We start from the raw sequence: 16,861 nt of genomic DNA on the forward strand, positions 1-16,861 counted from the left end.
GCCTACGCGTTGGTAGCGCGGGCGGAGCGGGGCGCCGCAGTGTTTCCCAGCAATTTGGAAAGGAACGTCAACAATCAGCCCAGAGTAAGCACGAAGTGCGGATGCTAGTATAGCGCGGTTCGCGGGTGCCGGTCCAAGGGTATGCCCAACTAACGTCTGGTGACCTTCAAGATCATTAGCCCACGTGCATCTACTAAGACACGCAGCGGAGGGACCGATGGACGGTGTTTTTCATGCAGACAAGAGATGCATGAGAAGTGATCAGAATAGCCGGTTTAGTCATGCCTCCTGCCGGCCGCAGGTCCTCGCAGGCGCCATAACGGTCCTGCGCGGCCTACAGCTCGAAGCCCACTATTACGCTTGCTCAACTCCGAAGAGCTGGGCTGGCAACTCCACAACCTTCCTCCCATCTCAAGAGAGATGGTCCAGTGCGGGAGGGTGGACCGGCAGGTCGGCGTCGTTGAATGGATAGACTAGTGTTCATCCTTGCAGATGGGAGGGTGAAGAAGATGGTATGGACTTACACAATGCGTGTAGCTGGAGGCAATTGATTGTCAGAACCAATGCGAGAAAAGAGTCATTGACCTGGAGCCTGAGCAGAACGAGTTAGTCAACTGTTCAGCAACATGGAATGCGAGTAAGAGGAAGGACGAATTCCATATCAGACAATGGTAAGCTTGGTAAGAGTTTTCCACATAGAATTCAGTAGCAGAACTGAAAATTTAACCGATCATCATAAGAGAGGTGCAGGAAGGAAATCGAAAAGGAACTTACGTTAGCACATGGAAGTCGTGCAAGACCTAGACGTTGTCTTTGATCAAGCATAGACCCAGTAGCCGTGGCTGGCGTTTCCTGGAACATGAGCCGGGGACCAGGTTGTGCAGCCTTCGACCTCGCATAACGAGACATCCAAGCTCAAGACCTTTCAAAGTCATGACCGCCGACGCCAGAAATGTGCAACGTTCCACATCGATGGATGCTGCCGGCTGTGCATGTAGCTCTCAGCCTCCCTCGCCTTGTGAAGGTTGTCCCGTAGAACAAGTCATCGCGTCTGAGATCGTCGCGGCGTCCAAAAGGTCACCGGAAAGAGGGTTCGCGTGCCGAAGCATCGATCCAGTCTACGTCTACGCGCCTTTATGCACCTGTGATTTCAGTCAGCGAGATGTCAAGACCTGGAAGTGCTGAAAGTTGTTGAAATCGAGATGAAGATCAGATGGTAGTGCATGTTGTTCAATGGCTCATGAAGATGTCGCCGGAACTTTCTGTGTAGAGTATCCTCCTGTGAAGATGGTGTTGATTTGAGGAAAGAGAGCGACTTACCGAGTGCAAAAGTGGCGATGTTCGCGTGTTGTGGTGAAGGTGGAAGAAGACAAGATGTTGAGTTTTGAAGAGGCTCGCTCTCGCCAAAATTGCTTTCGCGCTAGCGGCCAGCCGGAGACGGGCCGATCTTCCGTCATACAACGCCGGGCCCGCAAAACACCAAAGCTCGCATCCAGCTCTGGATATGCGATGCGCCCGCCTAGTCCAATCCTTTTGTGAAGACTAGAATTCCAACATGACAGATCGCCGCCGTACCAATGCGCCAGCTGGCGGAACCATTGCGCCCGTCTTTGCGTCCTCGCTCGCCAACTACGAGGGTCCAGCACCGCAGCGGCCAGTACGGACAAGAAAGCCAGACGAGCTGCGCAAGATCTGTACGCCAACAGCTTTTCGTCAATCCACGGGAGCAAAGGAGCTAACAGCAACAGTCCTGAAAACCGGCCTCACTCCCTCCGCCTCGGGCTCTGCCTACCTCGAACTCACGCCCTCATCGCCCACATCCACGGCCGCCGGCCGCACCAACCTTGCCTTCCCAGCTGGCTCGCTCAAGCTTTCGTGCGCCATCCACGGCCCCAAGCCGCTGCCACGCAGCTCGCCCTTCACACCGTACCTGAACGTGACGACGACGTTGAAGTTCGCCCCGTTTGCGACGCGCGCGCGCCGCGGCTACGTGCGCGACTCGACCGAGCGCGATCTGGGACAGCACCTCGAGGCGGCGCTGCGGGGCATCATCATCGGCGAGCGGTGGCCCAAGAGCGGCGTCGAGGTTGTGGTGACGGTGTTGGAGGGCGAGGAGGACGGCTGGGGTGGCGATGAAGCTGGGTTGGATGCCGGCCTGGGCCGCCGCAGTTTGGGCGCTGGATGGGGCCTCATGAACGTGCTGGCAGGCTGCATCACTGTGGCGAGTGCGGCTATTGTCGACGCTGGTATTGATTGCGTGGACATGGTCGCTGGAGGTGTGGCAGCAATTGTGCGGCAGCCGCGGACCGATGGCAACAGCCAGGGTGAAGAGGAGGAGCTCGTCGTGCTGGACCCAAGTCCGACAGAGCATCGCGATCTGGTCGCCGCGTGCGTGGTGGGGTACCTGCCAGCGCGCGACGAAGTCACCGAGCTTTGGATGAAGGGCGATATTGGCGAAAAGGGTGAGACGCTGGTCGACAAGGCCGTCGAGGCTGCCGTCATTACGCGATTGGTGCTGGATGAAGCCGTCAAGGAGACGTCGGCTTTGAAATTCTCCAAGCTGCTGGCCACGGGCGGTGGCCTGCAGAGCAACAAGATCAGCGCAAGCGGGGATGTCGAGATGGTAGGATAGGAGACAAAAGCGGGAGGTGCTCTTCTTTCTCTCCATCAGCATCGGGAAAAGCTCTTCTTGAGATCACGCGGCACATGGAGTACGGCGTTCAAAACAGGTGGTCAAAGACGGACTTTGATTGTAGACGGGGAAATATCAAATGTGGAGCTGGCAGCAAAGTCCAGCAATTCTTGCAACTCTTAGATCCAATGACTTTTGTGAAAGATCCAAAAAAAATCGCCATGAAGTAAAATTGATAATGATGTCTCTTACCATCCCAGATATTTGTTTTGCACTAGTCTATCTGGTTGGTATCCCTTTCCCATTTCAGTCAAAAGTGTCGAGAATGAACACATTCTGGAGAAACTAAAATCCCTATTCCCCAATCCAATTGCAAGGCCCGCTTTCAAAGTTCTGAGACTGAGACCCAGTCGGACTACAATGTAAACAAACATGCAAACACCTCCTAAATATTCCCATCCAGCCCCCGAAAACAGCACAAGGGGAGCAATCATTGCCCCGACCCCCGTAACAGCAGATGGAGCAAGACACATGGAGAACTAAAAAGACTTTTCAAGCGAGGGTAGCGCAAGGGCAAGGGCCAACAACCACTGAAGATGGAAATGAAGTGTGGAATCGGATCTTGCAGAGGAATTCCTGGCGACACAAGAAAGGAAGAGTAGCCACAACGCACGGCATTGATGGGCACAAGTAGGTATACAAATAGGTAGGTAGATATACCACAAACTGCTAATCAAGATGCTACATAAAACCCGTAGACAGATGCATGGAGGGATATCGCCCATCAGACCATCAGACTGGTGCTAGCATGGAGACAATCAACGCCGTCAGGAAACAACGCATGGTAAAACGCGAACCCCATTACCCCAAGTTCCAAATCCAAGTCCAAGTTCAAGCCCAACCCCAACCTTTGGCCAGCAAACAAATTGCCCAAAAACAGACTCGCTCGACAACGACGACGACGCGAATAATTGAGTACATGGAGGTGGTGTTACAATACAGGAACCGGAAGGCAGGAGGAGCACAGCACATGCGTTGGTCCGCCATACCCAAGTTCTCGGTGCGTGGGATATCTTCGTATCTCTTTCTCTTTGTCGTTCTCATTCTCATCTCTTCGTCTCTTTCTGCTCCTCGCGTATTCTCCCCCTATGTCATTGCTGCCGCTTGTCCAACACCAACACTCATCTCCCCTCCCACTGCTACTCCCGACGCAGCCACATCCAGCGCGTCGACACCACCCAGCCACCTCCGAACGCCTTCTCGCAATGTGCTCTCCTTGAACACGACCAACCCGGCACCTACGCCACCGACACCGCCGCCACCGGCAGCTGCCGCAATTGAGCGCTCGGCAACGACGCTCTTGGCGATTTGCTCGAGCGCGCCGAGCACGAGCGCCTTGCAGTCGAGGAGGCGCGATGAGGAGACGTCGCCAGTGCCGCCACCGCCTCCTCCAAGAGAGGTGATTGTCGAGGCGGCGTCGCTGGCGTCGTTGTTATTTGTGGTTGCGTTTGTGGGCGTGTTGGCGAGGGAGGTTGCGAAGCGGCCGCGCGTCGTGTTGTGCCCGTTGCCATTGCCATGGCGAGACGACGAGCGCGAGGAGGATGTCGATGTGGTGGTCGAGGTGCCGTTTGCAGGCGGTGGTCTTGACGAGTTGAAGTTCTTGGGGAGAGTCTGGTGGGCCAGTGGGCGAGACGAATCCCGGAGCGAGCCGTTGCTGGTCGATGTGCTGACCGAGTGCGGCGAGTAGTGGCCGTTGCTGGCGGTGCCGTTGGCGCTGTTGAGCGAGACGCCTCGCTCGATGGCTTCGACAAGTGTCTCGTCGAGATCCATGATCGTCTCCTCGATGAATCTCTCCTCCATGTGCAGCTCTGTCAGGGGTAGGGTGGTGCTAGAGCCGTTAGACGAGCCGCCATAAGGATTGCCATACTGGCTCTTGGGCAGACTGCCGGGTCCAGGGGTTTTGGTGCCTTCGAAACACGTATGCATGCTCGACCCTGGCGTGAGGGACGGCTGCGACGGTGTAGGGATGAGCCTGACGCGCCGTTTGAGATGTATCCGCTTGACGGTAAAAGCCCGCGCATCCGCAACGAGTGTCGTGCAAATGTGAACCCACTTCTCAGTGGGCCCAGACTCCATCGTGGGTGTAGTGACAGCAGTGCTTGGAGTTGGCTCCGCGCTCATAGCCCTTTTGATGTCCTTTTCCAAATCAGGATAGGGGTTGACGCCTTGCAGAGCAAAGTCCTGGTGAAACCGCGCCAGCCAGCCGGCGACATTTGCAGGTTGCTGCGCGTCTGCAGACATGAGCGTCGAAGAGCAGCATGAGGGGCCAAACGTCGAACCCTCGAGGCTGGAGCACGAGTTGGCCATGTTTGGCATCAAGGGTGATTGCACAGGGGAACCGAATCCAGGCAGCGGGATGTCAATGTCAATGACGCCATCGTTCTCGTTGACGGACAGCTTCAGAGGCGAGTCGAGTTGTTTGGCACGTGAGGGAATCGCCCTCGCGGCAGTCGGAGGGGCTGCAGGGGAAAAAGAGGCCAACTCCTGATCGGCAACCGATGTGTTTTCATCGATTTCTTCTTCTTCGTCGACCTGCAGCTCTTGTACCATTTGCTCGAGCTTGTTGGGATTGGAGTGATTGAACGGTCTGCGGTAAGGGCCGGAAATGCCCAAGCCATCGTCGGTCGACTGCAGGATTTCGCCGTGCTCGTTCGACGACTCACGACGACTGCCGTTGCTCCAGAAGTTGATCAAGCTACTCCATCCCTTGCTGCTACCCGAAGTGAGGCTCTGGTTACTCGTGTTGGTGCTACCGTTGCGCTGCAGATTTTGCCGCAAAGTAGTGGATGCCAGGCTTCCGCTACTGGGTGGTCGAGGATCACTGGAGCCAGATGCAATGGAGCCGGTGCGCTGCACGGTAAAATGCGCGACGGGCACTGCCGAGTCGGGCGTGGCAGTTGATGTCGTAGCCACGTTCCCCCTAGGAGCACCCGGAGCACCCCCATCTTCTGCCATTGATGGGATCGTAAGTCCTGTGGTGTTGAGAGACCTGATGGACCGCACCTCGGACGGCCGACGCGAGTGCGGTGCCGAGCGAGTTGGCGGCTGGTCGCCGCTCCCATCTTTCGACTCTACGGTGGCGCCTTCAGCCACGTTGAGCACGCTCATATTGGGGTAACTCTTGTGTCCCTTTTTGTTGATTGCACGCCTTAGAGACTGCTGTCTTGAGAGTGTTGCATTCGACGGTGGAGACTGTGAGTAACCTCGGGCTGATGCAGCCGTGCTCGGTCGAGCCGGTGAAGCCCCGTCATACACGGCGTGGCTCGAAGCGGGCAGAAACGTTGCGAGCAAAAAGATCAGTCGCCTCGCCGCCATCTTGTCGGGGGAGACAAGTACCGTGCGACTAGAAACGGTGATGTCGTCGCCCGCGTTCAATTTTTGCTGTGCCCGATGCTTTGACCGGTACGACTTGGGCGCGAGGACATTGAGCCACTCGGTGTGAGTTCCCAGGAATGCTGTGAGAAGGTTGAACAAAAAGAAGTTTTGCTCCTTTGCACCGGCCCACCTGCCGAGCCATCGAGCTTCTTCTCGCCAGACCCCCCACCTCCCCTGACCGGTCACGACACGAGGGATTTTCATCCCGCGCACGACTCTCTCGGCAGCATTTTCGACGACCGTCTTGATCTCGTGCTCAAACTGCAGCGCGTGGCCTTGCAGCAAAAGACTGCGGCGGCTCATTGGGATTTCACGATACCCGTTGCGGATGCCGTTGCTTGGACGGCTTGGCGTCTGGAGCTGTGGCGTTGAAGCCTCCTGGAGTTTGAAAAGCTCGACAATTTTCCTTTGGACCACAAAGTGAAGGTGGGCGAGAGTGCGGGTGATGACATCCCAATGTTGACCAATCACATCTACCCTATCATCGACGTCGCTGTTGGCTGCATTCAACAGCGAGTCTCCAGTTGTAGCATCGAGAAAGGCCCAACCAGCGCGGCGATCGGAATCGAAAGAGGAACCCAGCGAATCCTGGCCGCCCTGAACCTTGTCGGCCTTTTGCGCTCCCCCCGAGCGATTCGTCGAGGAAGCGACCGGCAAGTGCAAAAGGATGCCAATGGCGTACATGGGTGTCCGGTACTGCGGCTTTGGGCCCTTGCGAATGGAACCTTGGGAGCTCCCCACATTCGGAAACGGAAAGCTATTGGTGGTCCCAACTGACGTCCCTGGGGTCGGCGTCGTCATATTCGAGTAGCCCTCGGCCGGAGTCTCGACATCCTCGGGAGGAGAAACGGAAAAGAGCCGTGTTATCAAAATGGTTCTTCGCCGCGGTTCTTTCTGGGTCGCCTCGGGCAGCCCGTTGCTGGCAGTTTGGGGCTCGGGGAAATTGGACGGTGTAAAAGAAGTAGCCAATCCGCTGCGCTTGCGCCCTTCGGTCCGGCCAAAAGAGTTGTAACCTTCGCCCAGGATCGGGCTGGTCACGCTCCGGTCGCTTGTCCGTGATTCCATGGGCAGGATGTGCAGTTTGCTGCTTGTACCTCTGTACGACCATGGTGCAGAGCCGAACATGCATTCCATGCAAGTATTGACAAGCTCCTCGGCTTCTTTGGACCTGCGCTGCGTACCGCCCTCTTCAATGTGCGGCATGCCTGATATCGAAGCATTCCGTGATCGAGCGCGCTGGAAAGCGCTCGTGGCGGGCTGGGAGCTGTTGTTGCGGTCGATCGCGAGCGACGCGCGGCGGCCATGGGCTATGGTAAAAGCGGACTGGCTGTACGAAGAGGACATTTGGGAGGCGGGTCCATGACGGCTTCCTCTGCGCTCCGATGGAGTAGTCGGCGAGTCGACGCTGGCACTGTTCGGCTTGGAATCGAAGAGGACGGTCCTTGGAGTGGCGCCGGCCTCATCCTGGGCTATTATGATGCGGATGTCGTGATTCTGGTCCAGGTCGATGCCGGCCTGTGTGGCGTCGTAGGTGCTACCGTTCGAAGCGGAGCCGTTCAAAGGAAAAGCCTGGGCGTCCGAGTTGAAGAGCTGGGTGGCGTCGGGGAAGAGCAGGTTGTAGGTGTGCGAGTCCTCGGTGACGGATTCCAAGACATTGTTCGGTTGGCGGGCAGGGCCGCGGCGGTTCGGGTTGAAGGAGTGGAGGAGTTGGCCGAGCATGGCTGTCTTGTTGCAGGCTCCATGGAAGGACTGGGGAGGGCTAGCCGGCGGCTTTTACTCGAATATCTGGAGCCTCAGAGAGCCAGCTGCCCATGGCCTCTGTTGGAGCGGAAAGATCGCAAGTCGAGGCGAGGAATTGGAGCGAGGTGAGGGAGGACGTGCGTTTGGTATCAAGGGAGGACGGGCGTTTGAGTCGGGAGAGGATGGAAGGATGATGGAGTTCCGGCTAGGGGTGTTTGGGATTGAGAGAGAAATGTCGGGCAGTGTTTGTCGAGGTGAGGCAGAAGAAGCAATGGTCGCGTGGGGAGTCCTTGTCGTGGAGTCTGGGCGAAAGAGCGGTCTGCGGTCCGGGCACCCAAACGAGCCATCCGGATGCCATGCAGCAACGCGAAAAGGACATATCTGTGAGTCAGGGGAGGAGTAGAGGAAGCTGAAGACCTGAGAGGTGGTAATGGTGCACTGCACAAGAAGAGCCACGCGATGCAAGACAGGGCTGACCCGAGTCGCAGTCGCAGTCGCAGTCGCACGCATCCCCCCGGAGCTGGAGCTGACTATGGCTGTCACCCTGCGCAGCGGAACCGTCGTCGCAGTCGCAGCGCACACCTTCATGTGATGGAGGCTGACGACTGAAAGAGCGCAACGTCAGTACAAAAGAGGCTCGTGATGTTTCTGCTAGGAAACGCCCGCCAGACATGCTGACGCCGCAGCTGCTGAGTCCAGTTACATCCAAAAGCAACAACACCAAAAAGCAGCTGCCTGGGCTACCGTAGTGCTACTCCCACCATCCCCGTCCGTCTACCATCGGCTCAGCCCCACGGCCCGACGCACGCTTCCTTCCTTAGGTCCATTCCCGTTAGGTTCAACACCACGCTAGCCACCCCACGATCCTCGCTACTCCCAAACAACCACAACACCATCACACCACGGACTCAACCACACCGAGCCAAACGGAGACCAAAAATCTGCCCAACCTCGCCGCCTACGCCGCCGCCCGTCTGCAAGCTTCCACACCATCATGCGCTCTGCCTCAATGCCTGTCCATCTGCCTGTCTGCCGCCCAGATTGGACATCTTGTGCGCGCACGGCGTTTGCTGCTGCTATCTCCATTTAGATATCCAGTCCAGCCGCAGCCTTGGGCTGTTGGCCACCATGCCCGGCTTTCCGTTTGCTACCGCATCATGTCGCCATCGTCGCCTTTGTCCGACTGGCCGCCTGCCCATCTGTTCCTGGCTATCTGTCAAGCTCCCGGTACTTGGGTCGGCAAGCCCAGTGTACATACCACTATGCGCCTGCTAGTCGCACCATTATGCTATAGTAGTGCTTGGAGTCGCGTCGTTCGTGCTGTTTCTGACGATAGATAGCTCGTTGTACCAGTCACCAGAGCGTCTCGTGGGCATAACCTTTCCCCAGAACCCCCAATTTGACATCGTAGCAAACGAGACAACCATATCTCTCTCCATAGTTATCTCCCATCCAACAACGCATCGCAGCGCTACGTCACGCCACATACACGCGCCGCCACGCCCGCTTGCCCCGGCTATGCATGTAGCATGCATGCAAGCGAGCCAGTGCGGCGGAGGCGGCGGCGGCCACAGCTGCCACGGACGCTCCGTTTGCTCGGTCGTGGGGCGGTTTGGTGCGTGTGGCTAGGCTGCCAGGTTTTGGAATTGTCGATGGCGTGCTTGCTGCCATGTAGCCATGTATGCGTCACATGCCGTCTATGACTGTTTGCTCGCTGGCACGTCTGCGCGCGCAATCGTGGTAGATTGGTCCAAGATTGGCGGTGGCAAGGGTAGGGGACCAGAAAGGGGCAAACGGCGTGGGTGGAAGCTGTCCGCGGAGAACTGAGGAAGAGATGGTCGACATGGTGACGTGTGAGAGAAGTGAGGTCTGTTTATCTTATGAGAGCTTCACGTGGTGATAGAGCCGCAGTCGTCGTTGTGGCAAGTAGGCTGTATTGTATGCAGAGGTTTGCCTTCCTCATCTATGTCGAGACGACGACGTCTTTCGTAGTGCTTGCAAGCAGAATCAAAAAACCGCCCGCTTGCACGCACTGCTCTACGCTCAAACGCTTCTATCAAATCCATCTCGTCACAATGACGGCGACGGCTTCCTGTACAAATTGCCGCCGCCAGCGCCGGCCTATAAATGTCGTTAGATTTTTTCAAAAGCATGTACCGCTTAGCCCTTGCGGTGCATGACGGTCGCGGCAGCCTTGCAAGCAAAAAGAAAATATCAGCCCAGGAACTTCCACCGGAAAGAAACGCAAACGCGAATGACGTGGCAATGGCTTTACTGCTGCTACTCACCTGGTGGTTGGGGAATATGAGCGTGTCTGCGATGACGACGTTCTCGCGCCGTCCCGCGGCGAACACAATGACCTCGGCGATGTCTTCCGGCGTCAGCGGCTCAACGCCCTTGTACACGGCGTCGGCCTTGGCCTTGTCGCCGTAGAACCTGACAACGGAGAACTCCTGAGAATAGAGTCAGTTTTGCCTGCTAGACCTTTGCGAGCTTGTGATGTTGCTGACCGTCTCGACTTGACCGGGGTCGACCTCGATGACCCTTATCCTCGTCGAAATGAGCTCCCTCCTCAAGGCGTCCGTAAAGGTACGCACAGCGGCCTTGGTGGCACAGTAGATGCTTCCGCCGGGGTAGCCCTCGCGGCCGGCGATGCTACCAACGTTGATGATGTCACCCTTGCCGCCATCAGGACGGGCCTTGAAGACCTTGAGCACCTCTTGAGTCATATTGACTAGACCCGTGACGTTGGTCGAGAACATAATGTCCATGTCGACCGCTTCGATGTTGGGTGCTTGCGCAACGCCCTTGACGAGACCGCTGTTTCACAGCCGCACGTCAGTCTTCTGCTGTAGCTCCCAAGTGTCTCCATGCCACCTACGCGTTGTTGACCAGGACGTCAATCGCCCTCCACTCTTCGGGCAGCCTATCCACAAATCCGTAGACTTCTTCCGGCTTCGACACGTCGAGCTTCACCGGGAGCACCTTGACTCCATCTCCTACCTCTTTCTTGATTTCTGCAGCCAGCTCTTTCAAGTTGTCGGCTCGGCGCGCAGTCAGAACCAGACGCAGGTCTTTCGGGCTACTGCGGGCGAATTCGATGGCCGTGCTGCGCCCAATGCCGCTCGAGGCGCCGGTGATGAGGACCGTCTTGCCCTGAAGGCGCTGTGCCATGGCGGAGGACATCTTTGCTGTTGTAGACGTAAATGCTCGGGCGTAGAGTGAAAGGTGGGGAAGAGCGTGGTGGGGTGTTGCGGTCCGAGAAGCGTGGAGGAGGGCGCGTGTCGTGTGGGCGAATTTGCGTAGGATGGGCATTCAATGAGATGAGGGTCGAAATATTTGAAGAGCAAAGAAGGTGTCTATGAGGGTTATCAGTCAGAGGAAGCTGGGTCGGTTAAATGGTGCAATTGGCCGCGGCGATTGTGAGAGTGGAGCGGAGAGGTGGAGTTGGTCGTTGCGTTGCCCCAAGCTCCTTGCTCCCCTCCAGCCTCTGAAACTTCGACGCTCGCTGACGTCGTTTCATCAACGTCCTCACTCTTCATATTACACCAATTGCTCTCGCCTGGCACTGCCGTCTAGAGTCTGTTTCCCCGTCAGAGATTGTCGTCTTTGGCAACGAAATGGCGGCATGGAGCTACCCAAACTCGGCACTATTTTTATCCTCACCACACGGCGGCAGAAAAAAGAGCCGAAGGTCTTGATTTGCGCCAGCAGTCAGATCGCCCGTCGACGTGTGAGGAACAAGCTTTAGAATCTGTCCTCAAATCTTCTCCAACAAAGAATCGCCTAAGCTTGGCCCTGGACAATGTGCTTTCTCAAATCGACCAAGCGATTGTCCCTACAGCATCTTGAACAATGCCGTCTTTCAAATTCATCAAAGGGCGGGTCGAGCATGCGGTATATAGCGAATGGTTCTGCGCTTCTGGGACCCCAAAGTGCATGCCGGCTGGAATCTCTGAAGTAGAAGATGCAAGAACATCATCAAGCCGTTGGAGCGAGCACCCAAGCTCGACAGCCCCCCATGTACCAGGAACCAAGTCCACAAGAAGTTTTGGTGTGGATCACCTCAGAGAAGATATCTTCGGCGACCTCGCAAGCGCGGAAAGTCCACCGCAAATACCGAAAGGCTGGAGACGACATGCCTCGCATCGTTAGCTGCCTTAACCGCGCCCTTCCACGCGTTGCGCGATACGCCAGGCAAATTGAACAAGGTGAGATCGAGTATGAGCTGCCATTGCTCCCACCGCATGGAGCAAGAATGAGGGTAAGTGCGAGGCACTTGCGCCGGTTTGTTGTCCCCACTCGCAACGAGTTGATCCAGACGGTCAGGAACAAGAAGCTTCGCATGCGCTCTTCGAAGTTGTCGCAGGTCGAGAATGCCGAAGATGAGCAGCCGTTTCCGCTTGACGGTCCAGATCAAGCGGCGTCCAGAATGTTGGCGTGTGGCGGCATCGCAACATGGTGGTAGGTACAAATTCAGGTTTGCATGTTCTTTACGATCTTTTGCTCGTTGTATTGATTGCCGGTGTACCGACCACACCATAGCTTTAGATTTCTTTGTTGCGTTCGCGTTCTTTGATCTTCCGTCGCTGCGCCGTAGGTGCTGGGTCCAGCTCGTGGATACGGCGAAGTCAAAAAAGCTGCTCCGCACTGCCTTGGGTGACTTCCCAAGAATTTGGCGCGGATTGCCATGCAAAGAAAAGACCATGAGACACAGGCGAAGTAAGACGTGTCTCTGTTTTCGAACCAGGTTTATCGAAAAGCTTGGACACCGTCTCCAACTTGTGGTGAAGGTTGTGGATATTTCATGCTGTCCAAAAAGTTGAAGAATCGCTTCCATGTTCTTTTGAAGCATGATCTTTTTTGAGCTACCGCCGGGGGAATTGTTTCCACCTTGGCACTTTTGAATTGCCCGACTATTGCGACCATTGGCCAACAGCCGGGCACGTGTTGACGCTTTGGCAGAGGTGAGTGGACGCATCGCGGACTTACCTCGCATCAATTCTTACATTTTCAATTTCAAGCGTAGAGCGCGAGTTGAGCGCGTGTGTTTGATGCTTTGTTCCGGTTTGAGGCGACCACGTCGGCCGTTGGTGGCAGCCGCGACTGCCTGAGCAGATGCTCTGGCCAGGCATATCACATCAGTTTGCTACCTGTATTCCAACACACACCGTATTTTTCATGGAGTCTTTCGTTTCTGATGCAGACGCATGCGCCATTCATTGTTTGACTTCTGACAACGCGTTCGCAAAAACCTGGCAGCGGGGCTGGCCAACCTCACCCGGAGAATTTGGCTCGCCAAAACACTTCACTCAGTCACCCGGAGAGGTGATGATGCCTTGGGCCACAGAAGACCAAGAGGCGCCTAAACAACAAAGCGAGCACTCCAGTGACCCTGCAGCCAAGTTGGACAGTCTTATCAACTATCACGGTCACACATCACCTCTTTCCACAACAACGCATTCCTTTGCGAGCAGTAATCCGCAAGCCGTGAAGAACGAACGACTTCTTAATACGCGACAAAGCACTCTCTTTCCTCATTCACCTAAGAACATTACCATGGAAGACATTGATCCCGCACGCCCTGGTAATGCCGATGCTGCGCAACAACAAGAGCGCCCTCTACGACCCAGCCCCATCACGCTTGAGATGGCAGAAAAGGATCACGAACACCCGCTTGAATGGACCGTAAATTTGTCAGCTTCCTGGTATCCCGAATACTCAGCAACTGCACCAGAGGTTTGCCTTTGGGCTTCTGCGCCCAGGCACATCCAAGAGAGGCACTGGGTCAAAGCAGCCAGCCCCGATAGTTCGAGTGATGCACTGCGGGTCGCAACCGTACTTCGGCAAGCGGATTCGACGTTGTACGAAGTGCCAACGAATGTCGGCCTTCTGTATCCACATTTTGCGCGCGGATATCCGGTAACTTCAAGAAGGGATGGGCCGCATGAGTTGTTTCCCAGTGGTTCCAAGGGACTGAAGCAACTAGACCTGGATCAAGTCCCTCCTGAGGACCTGCAGGGTGCCCGCTACATTGCAGCTGGATACCATTTCGTTCCTTCGCCTTCCAAGCTTAGTCAGATGGTGACAGCCATAGATCTGGAAAGCGAGGAAACGGCTTCAAGATATGGTCAAGGCAGAACTTTCGGCGTCAAGGGCGGCTTCAGACCTCGAGCCCTTACGCTCAACCACGCCAACGCTGCTCCACCCCTCGTCACACCATGGGTTTCCGACCCAGAATTTGAGGCAGATATGGAGGACGTCCCACTCACAAGCCCCCCTCTTGTGCCCGAGGATCTGCTTGAAGATTCTCCACCAAGCTCACCGCCGCGCTTCGACGATGAGTCTTTCGGGGAATACTATGGTCCAATCAACCAGTTTACGGGCGACCTTTCCGACGACTCTGATGCATCAATCTACAGTGACGACATGGACCCCTTTCTTGACTACGAGTCGTCGGTCCACGCAGAACCTGATCTCATCCACAATGGCAGCGATGATCAAGAGGAATTGGATGAAGAATTTGAGCTGGAATCAATGGGCTGTTGGTCTACTACAGCGCACGTTAGGCTCGATGCGGCGACTGAAGACCAGCGGCAAGACCTCACCGATAGCATCCACGACAACTGCGACCACGCCCACTTTGCGACGGACAAGCCTGAACAACTCGTGGATCTTCCTCCTGGCTACCGATGGACAGCCCATTCCTTCGCACTACACCATTCCGGGCCACGACTGATTGTCTATGCGCCACCCGCCGACGAGGACGACTTTGATGACCGCGTCTCTGACTTTGGAAGCGATGGTACGAGCGAGTTTGCAAGCTCTCCCGTCAAGATGATGCAGGGAAATCGACCCGCGCTTTGGTCGGCCCCAATACTCGAGGAGGAAGAGGAGGGTGAGGATGAAGAGCCTGAGTCTGACGAGCCTTTCAAGACATTGTACGAGGGCTTTCTGGACGCGTATGGCTCGGAATTTGGGCAGGACAACGGCGAAGCAGAATTTGCCAGTATTGCGCGACCGTTCCCTGGCGTCCTGAGTCTGATGAGCCTCTTGGGTGAGCTGTTTCAACCAACGACACCAAGTCTGTAAAATCTAGCATGCGAGCTATGGTACTGTCGATCAAGAGCCGCACAGAAACAAGGAAGTGTGGATATTGCACGTGGATAGAAGACGATCAATCTTGTCAGGGTATCAGCAGAGTGGGTAAAGGTAGAGGCCATCCGTGGTTGTCGTTGTTCTAGTTTTTCGGTAGCGAGCGAGCACAGCCTTTTCCTCAACTGTTGAGCGTCGGGGTCGAGACATGTCGTTTGCGAGTCATCGATAGGAAGCATGTCGCATGTCAGTCCAAAGTAGTATCGAAGGCGCCACTGTTGAGATTTCCCTGCATGGGCGACTGTGGAAGCCACGCCTGGCCACGAGATCACAACTGCAATACCTCATTTTACTTTCAACCGTTGGGCTTCAATCTCATTCTTCTTTTGGACGCTGACCTTTCTTCTCATCCCCATCAAGTTGTTCTCTTGGTATAAAGAGTGTCCCCAATCTCCTGCTGAACGAACATCCATCTTCAAGCCCTCGACCTCTAGCACATCCGCGTCTCATCCAACATTACATCCTCATTTCAAAAGACAAAATGTCCTCCTCCTCCTTCTCTCCCTCGATGAACACCAGCGACCGTCTCCACAGCGAGCAACCGGGAGACGACAAGGAGCAGCGAGATCGAGTGGAGGAACGAGAGCCCGACGACACCATGATCCCTCGCGAGGACTCGGACTCCTCGTCCGACGACGGTTCGACCAACCCGGACAGTATCATGCTCGAGGAGCCTCCGAGATACCTCCTCAAGAAGCCCCTCTCCTACTACGACATTCTCCCGGGGAAGCTTAGCGAGTACCACCCGGGCTGCAGCGTGCGCGAGAGCCCCTCGTGCTTCCCATTCCACACCGCCACATCCCCCGAAGTCTGCTTGTGGTTCTCGCACGCGGTGATCGACGAGGCGCACGACATCCTCAAGCAAGTCGTCAGAAACGACGCAACCTCGTTCGACATGCCGCGCATCGCGTCCTGCATGCGTCGCGCCCAGCGCCACATCTACGAGGTCTCCGAGGACGACGGCTTCGCATATCCATACCTCACCTTCGGAGAATTGGACATCCGCAGAAGGGAAGAGGACTTGAAAAGACCGCGGCTGAACTCTGGCAAGAAGTCGCCACTTCGGGAGGTGTGGAATGCCGAGGACTTGCCTGCAGAGAAAGGCGAGACGGAGAGCAGCACGGCGGTCGGTATCCACCCGACGCTCATGGCTGCCATCCGTGAGTTCGACTCCGGCTACCACAGCCCCGGAGACCAGGCGCAGAAGAGCGCCGACAGCACCGACGAGGCGGGCCCGTCTGAGACTCGAGCCTGCGACATCAATCCGACAGAGCTTGCGCATCTTATGGCGCTGTTGAGCGGTATGGACGACAGCGATTCGGATGATGAGGACGAGGACGATAACGACCGATTTCCTGGTCCGTTTTGAGTCGCACTTTCGACGGCGGAGACGACGACGACAATTCCATACTTCCGGCCCCGAAGCGTATGATCGTGTAGCATCTTGGTCTTGAGGGAAAATTCCTACGATTGAAGCAGATTGTCAGCGCCCGAGAATCCAAGTAGCACGAGGAACGTTTGCCGGCATTACTCAAGGCCAGCGATATCGCCGAGTGCAACAGTCTTTGGGATACCAGAGCCAGATTCGTACCAAGAATAGAGGCGGAAAAGAAATCGCGATCAGTTCTGGTGGCTCACCCGTACGTCGCCGTTTGTTGGTTGCAAAGACGGGGAAATGGTGGAGACATGAGGGGCATTGAGCATTGGCGGAGTTTGCATGGACGGCGCTTTTCGCAGCGATAAAATTGGCGTAGAGGAGATACCCTTCTTTGAAATTCTAACACGATCTGGATCAATCTTTGACCACGGCTTCTTTGTCTCATGTGCCATGCCCAAATTGCTTGATCGGCCGTAAATTGCTTTCGCCTGCCTTACCTTGCAAACTCTGCAGAGGAGTAT

The 16,861-nt window shown here is 56.0% G+C and overlaps 7 protein-coding genes across 7 annotated transcripts; 4 read left to right on the forward strand and 3 right to left on the reverse strand.

Annotated features, from left to right (window-relative positions):
* Positions 1 to 1,555: 1,555 nt before the first annotated feature.
* On the forward strand, positions 1,556 to 2,632 carry BKA78DRAFT_251397 (3' exoribonuclease family, domain 1-domain-containing protein; the record flags this gene model as incomplete). The annotated part of the gene is made up of 2 exons (XM_066884650.1): positions 1,556 to 1,694; positions 1,749 to 2,632. The coding sequence occupies 2 exons, from the start codon at positions 1,556 to 1,558 to the stop codon at positions 2,630 to 2,632; spliced, it is 1,023 nt and encodes a 340-aa protein (XP_066744740.1).
* A 124-nt stretch (positions 2,633 to 2,756) lies between these two features.
* On the reverse strand, positions 2,757 to 3,286 carry BKA78DRAFT_141855 (uncharacterized protein). Its single transcript, XM_066882784.1, has one exon. The coding sequence runs from the start codon at positions 3,163 to 3,165 to the stop codon at positions 2,881 to 2,883; it is 285 nt and encodes a 94-aa protein (XP_066744741.1). The 5' UTR covers positions 3,166 to 3,286; the 3' UTR covers positions 2,757 to 2,880.
* A 492-nt stretch (positions 3,287 to 3,778) lies between these two features.
* BKA78DRAFT_251378 (folliculin-interacting protein N-terminus-domain-containing protein) lies at positions 3,779 to 7,786 on the reverse strand (the record flags this gene model as incomplete). Its single annotated transcript, XM_066884648.1, has 2 exons — positions 3,779 to 4,112; positions 4,326 to 7,786. The coding sequence occupies 2 exons, from the start codon at positions 7,784 to 7,786 to the stop codon at positions 3,779 to 3,781; spliced, it is 3,795 nt and encodes a 1,264-aa protein (XP_066744742.1).
* A 2,181-nt stretch (positions 7,787 to 9,967) lies between these two features.
* On the reverse strand, positions 9,968 to 10,993 carry BKA78DRAFT_250719 (oxidoreductase; the record flags this gene model as incomplete). The annotated part of the gene is made up of 4 exons (XM_066884599.1): positions 9,968 to 10,000; positions 10,096 to 10,260; positions 10,318 to 10,627; positions 10,689 to 10,993. The coding sequence occupies 4 exons, from the start codon at positions 10,991 to 10,993 to the stop codon at positions 9,968 to 9,970; spliced, it is 813 nt and encodes a 270-aa protein (XP_066744743.1).
* Positions 10,994 to 11,774: 781 nt separating this feature from the next.
* Positions 11,775 to 12,592, forward strand: BKA78DRAFT_343974 (uncharacterized protein; the record flags this gene model as incomplete). Its single annotated transcript, XM_066890438.1, has 2 exons — positions 11,775 to 12,271; positions 12,353 to 12,592. 2 exons carry the CDS (start codon positions 11,775 to 11,777, stop codon positions 12,384 to 12,386), a joined length of 531 nt encoding a protein of 176 aa, XP_066744744.1. The 3' UTR covers positions 12,387 to 12,592.
* A 396-nt stretch (positions 12,593 to 12,988) lies between these two features.
* On the forward strand, positions 12,989 to 14,899 carry BKA78DRAFT_295918 (uncharacterized protein; the record flags this gene model as incomplete). The annotated part of the gene is made up of 1 exon (XM_066886538.1): positions 12,989 to 14,899. The coding sequence occupies one exon, from the start codon at positions 12,989 to 12,991 to the stop codon at positions 14,897 to 14,899; it is 1,911 nt and encodes a 636-aa protein (XP_066744745.1).
* A 544-nt stretch (positions 14,900 to 15,443) lies between these two features.
* On the forward strand, positions 15,444 to 16,611 carry BKA78DRAFT_370703 (uncharacterized protein; the record flags this gene model as incomplete). The annotated part of the gene is made up of 1 exon (XM_066892685.1): positions 15,444 to 16,611. One exon carries the CDS (start codon positions 15,444 to 15,446, stop codon positions 16,329 to 16,331), a length of 888 nt encoding a protein of 295 aa, XP_066744746.1. The 3' UTR covers positions 16,332 to 16,611.
* Positions 16,612 to 16,861: the final 250 nt, after the last annotated feature.

The sequence above is a fragment of the Phyllosticta capitalensis genome, assembly GCF_038381095.1.
Source record: "Phyllosticta capitalensis strain CBS 128856 chromosome Unknown BKA78scaffold_5, whole genome shotgun sequence".
In the NCBI taxonomy this organism is placed as follows: Eukaryota; Fungi; Ascomycota; class Dothideomycetes; order Botryosphaeriales; family Phyllostictaceae; genus Phyllosticta; species Phyllosticta capitalensis.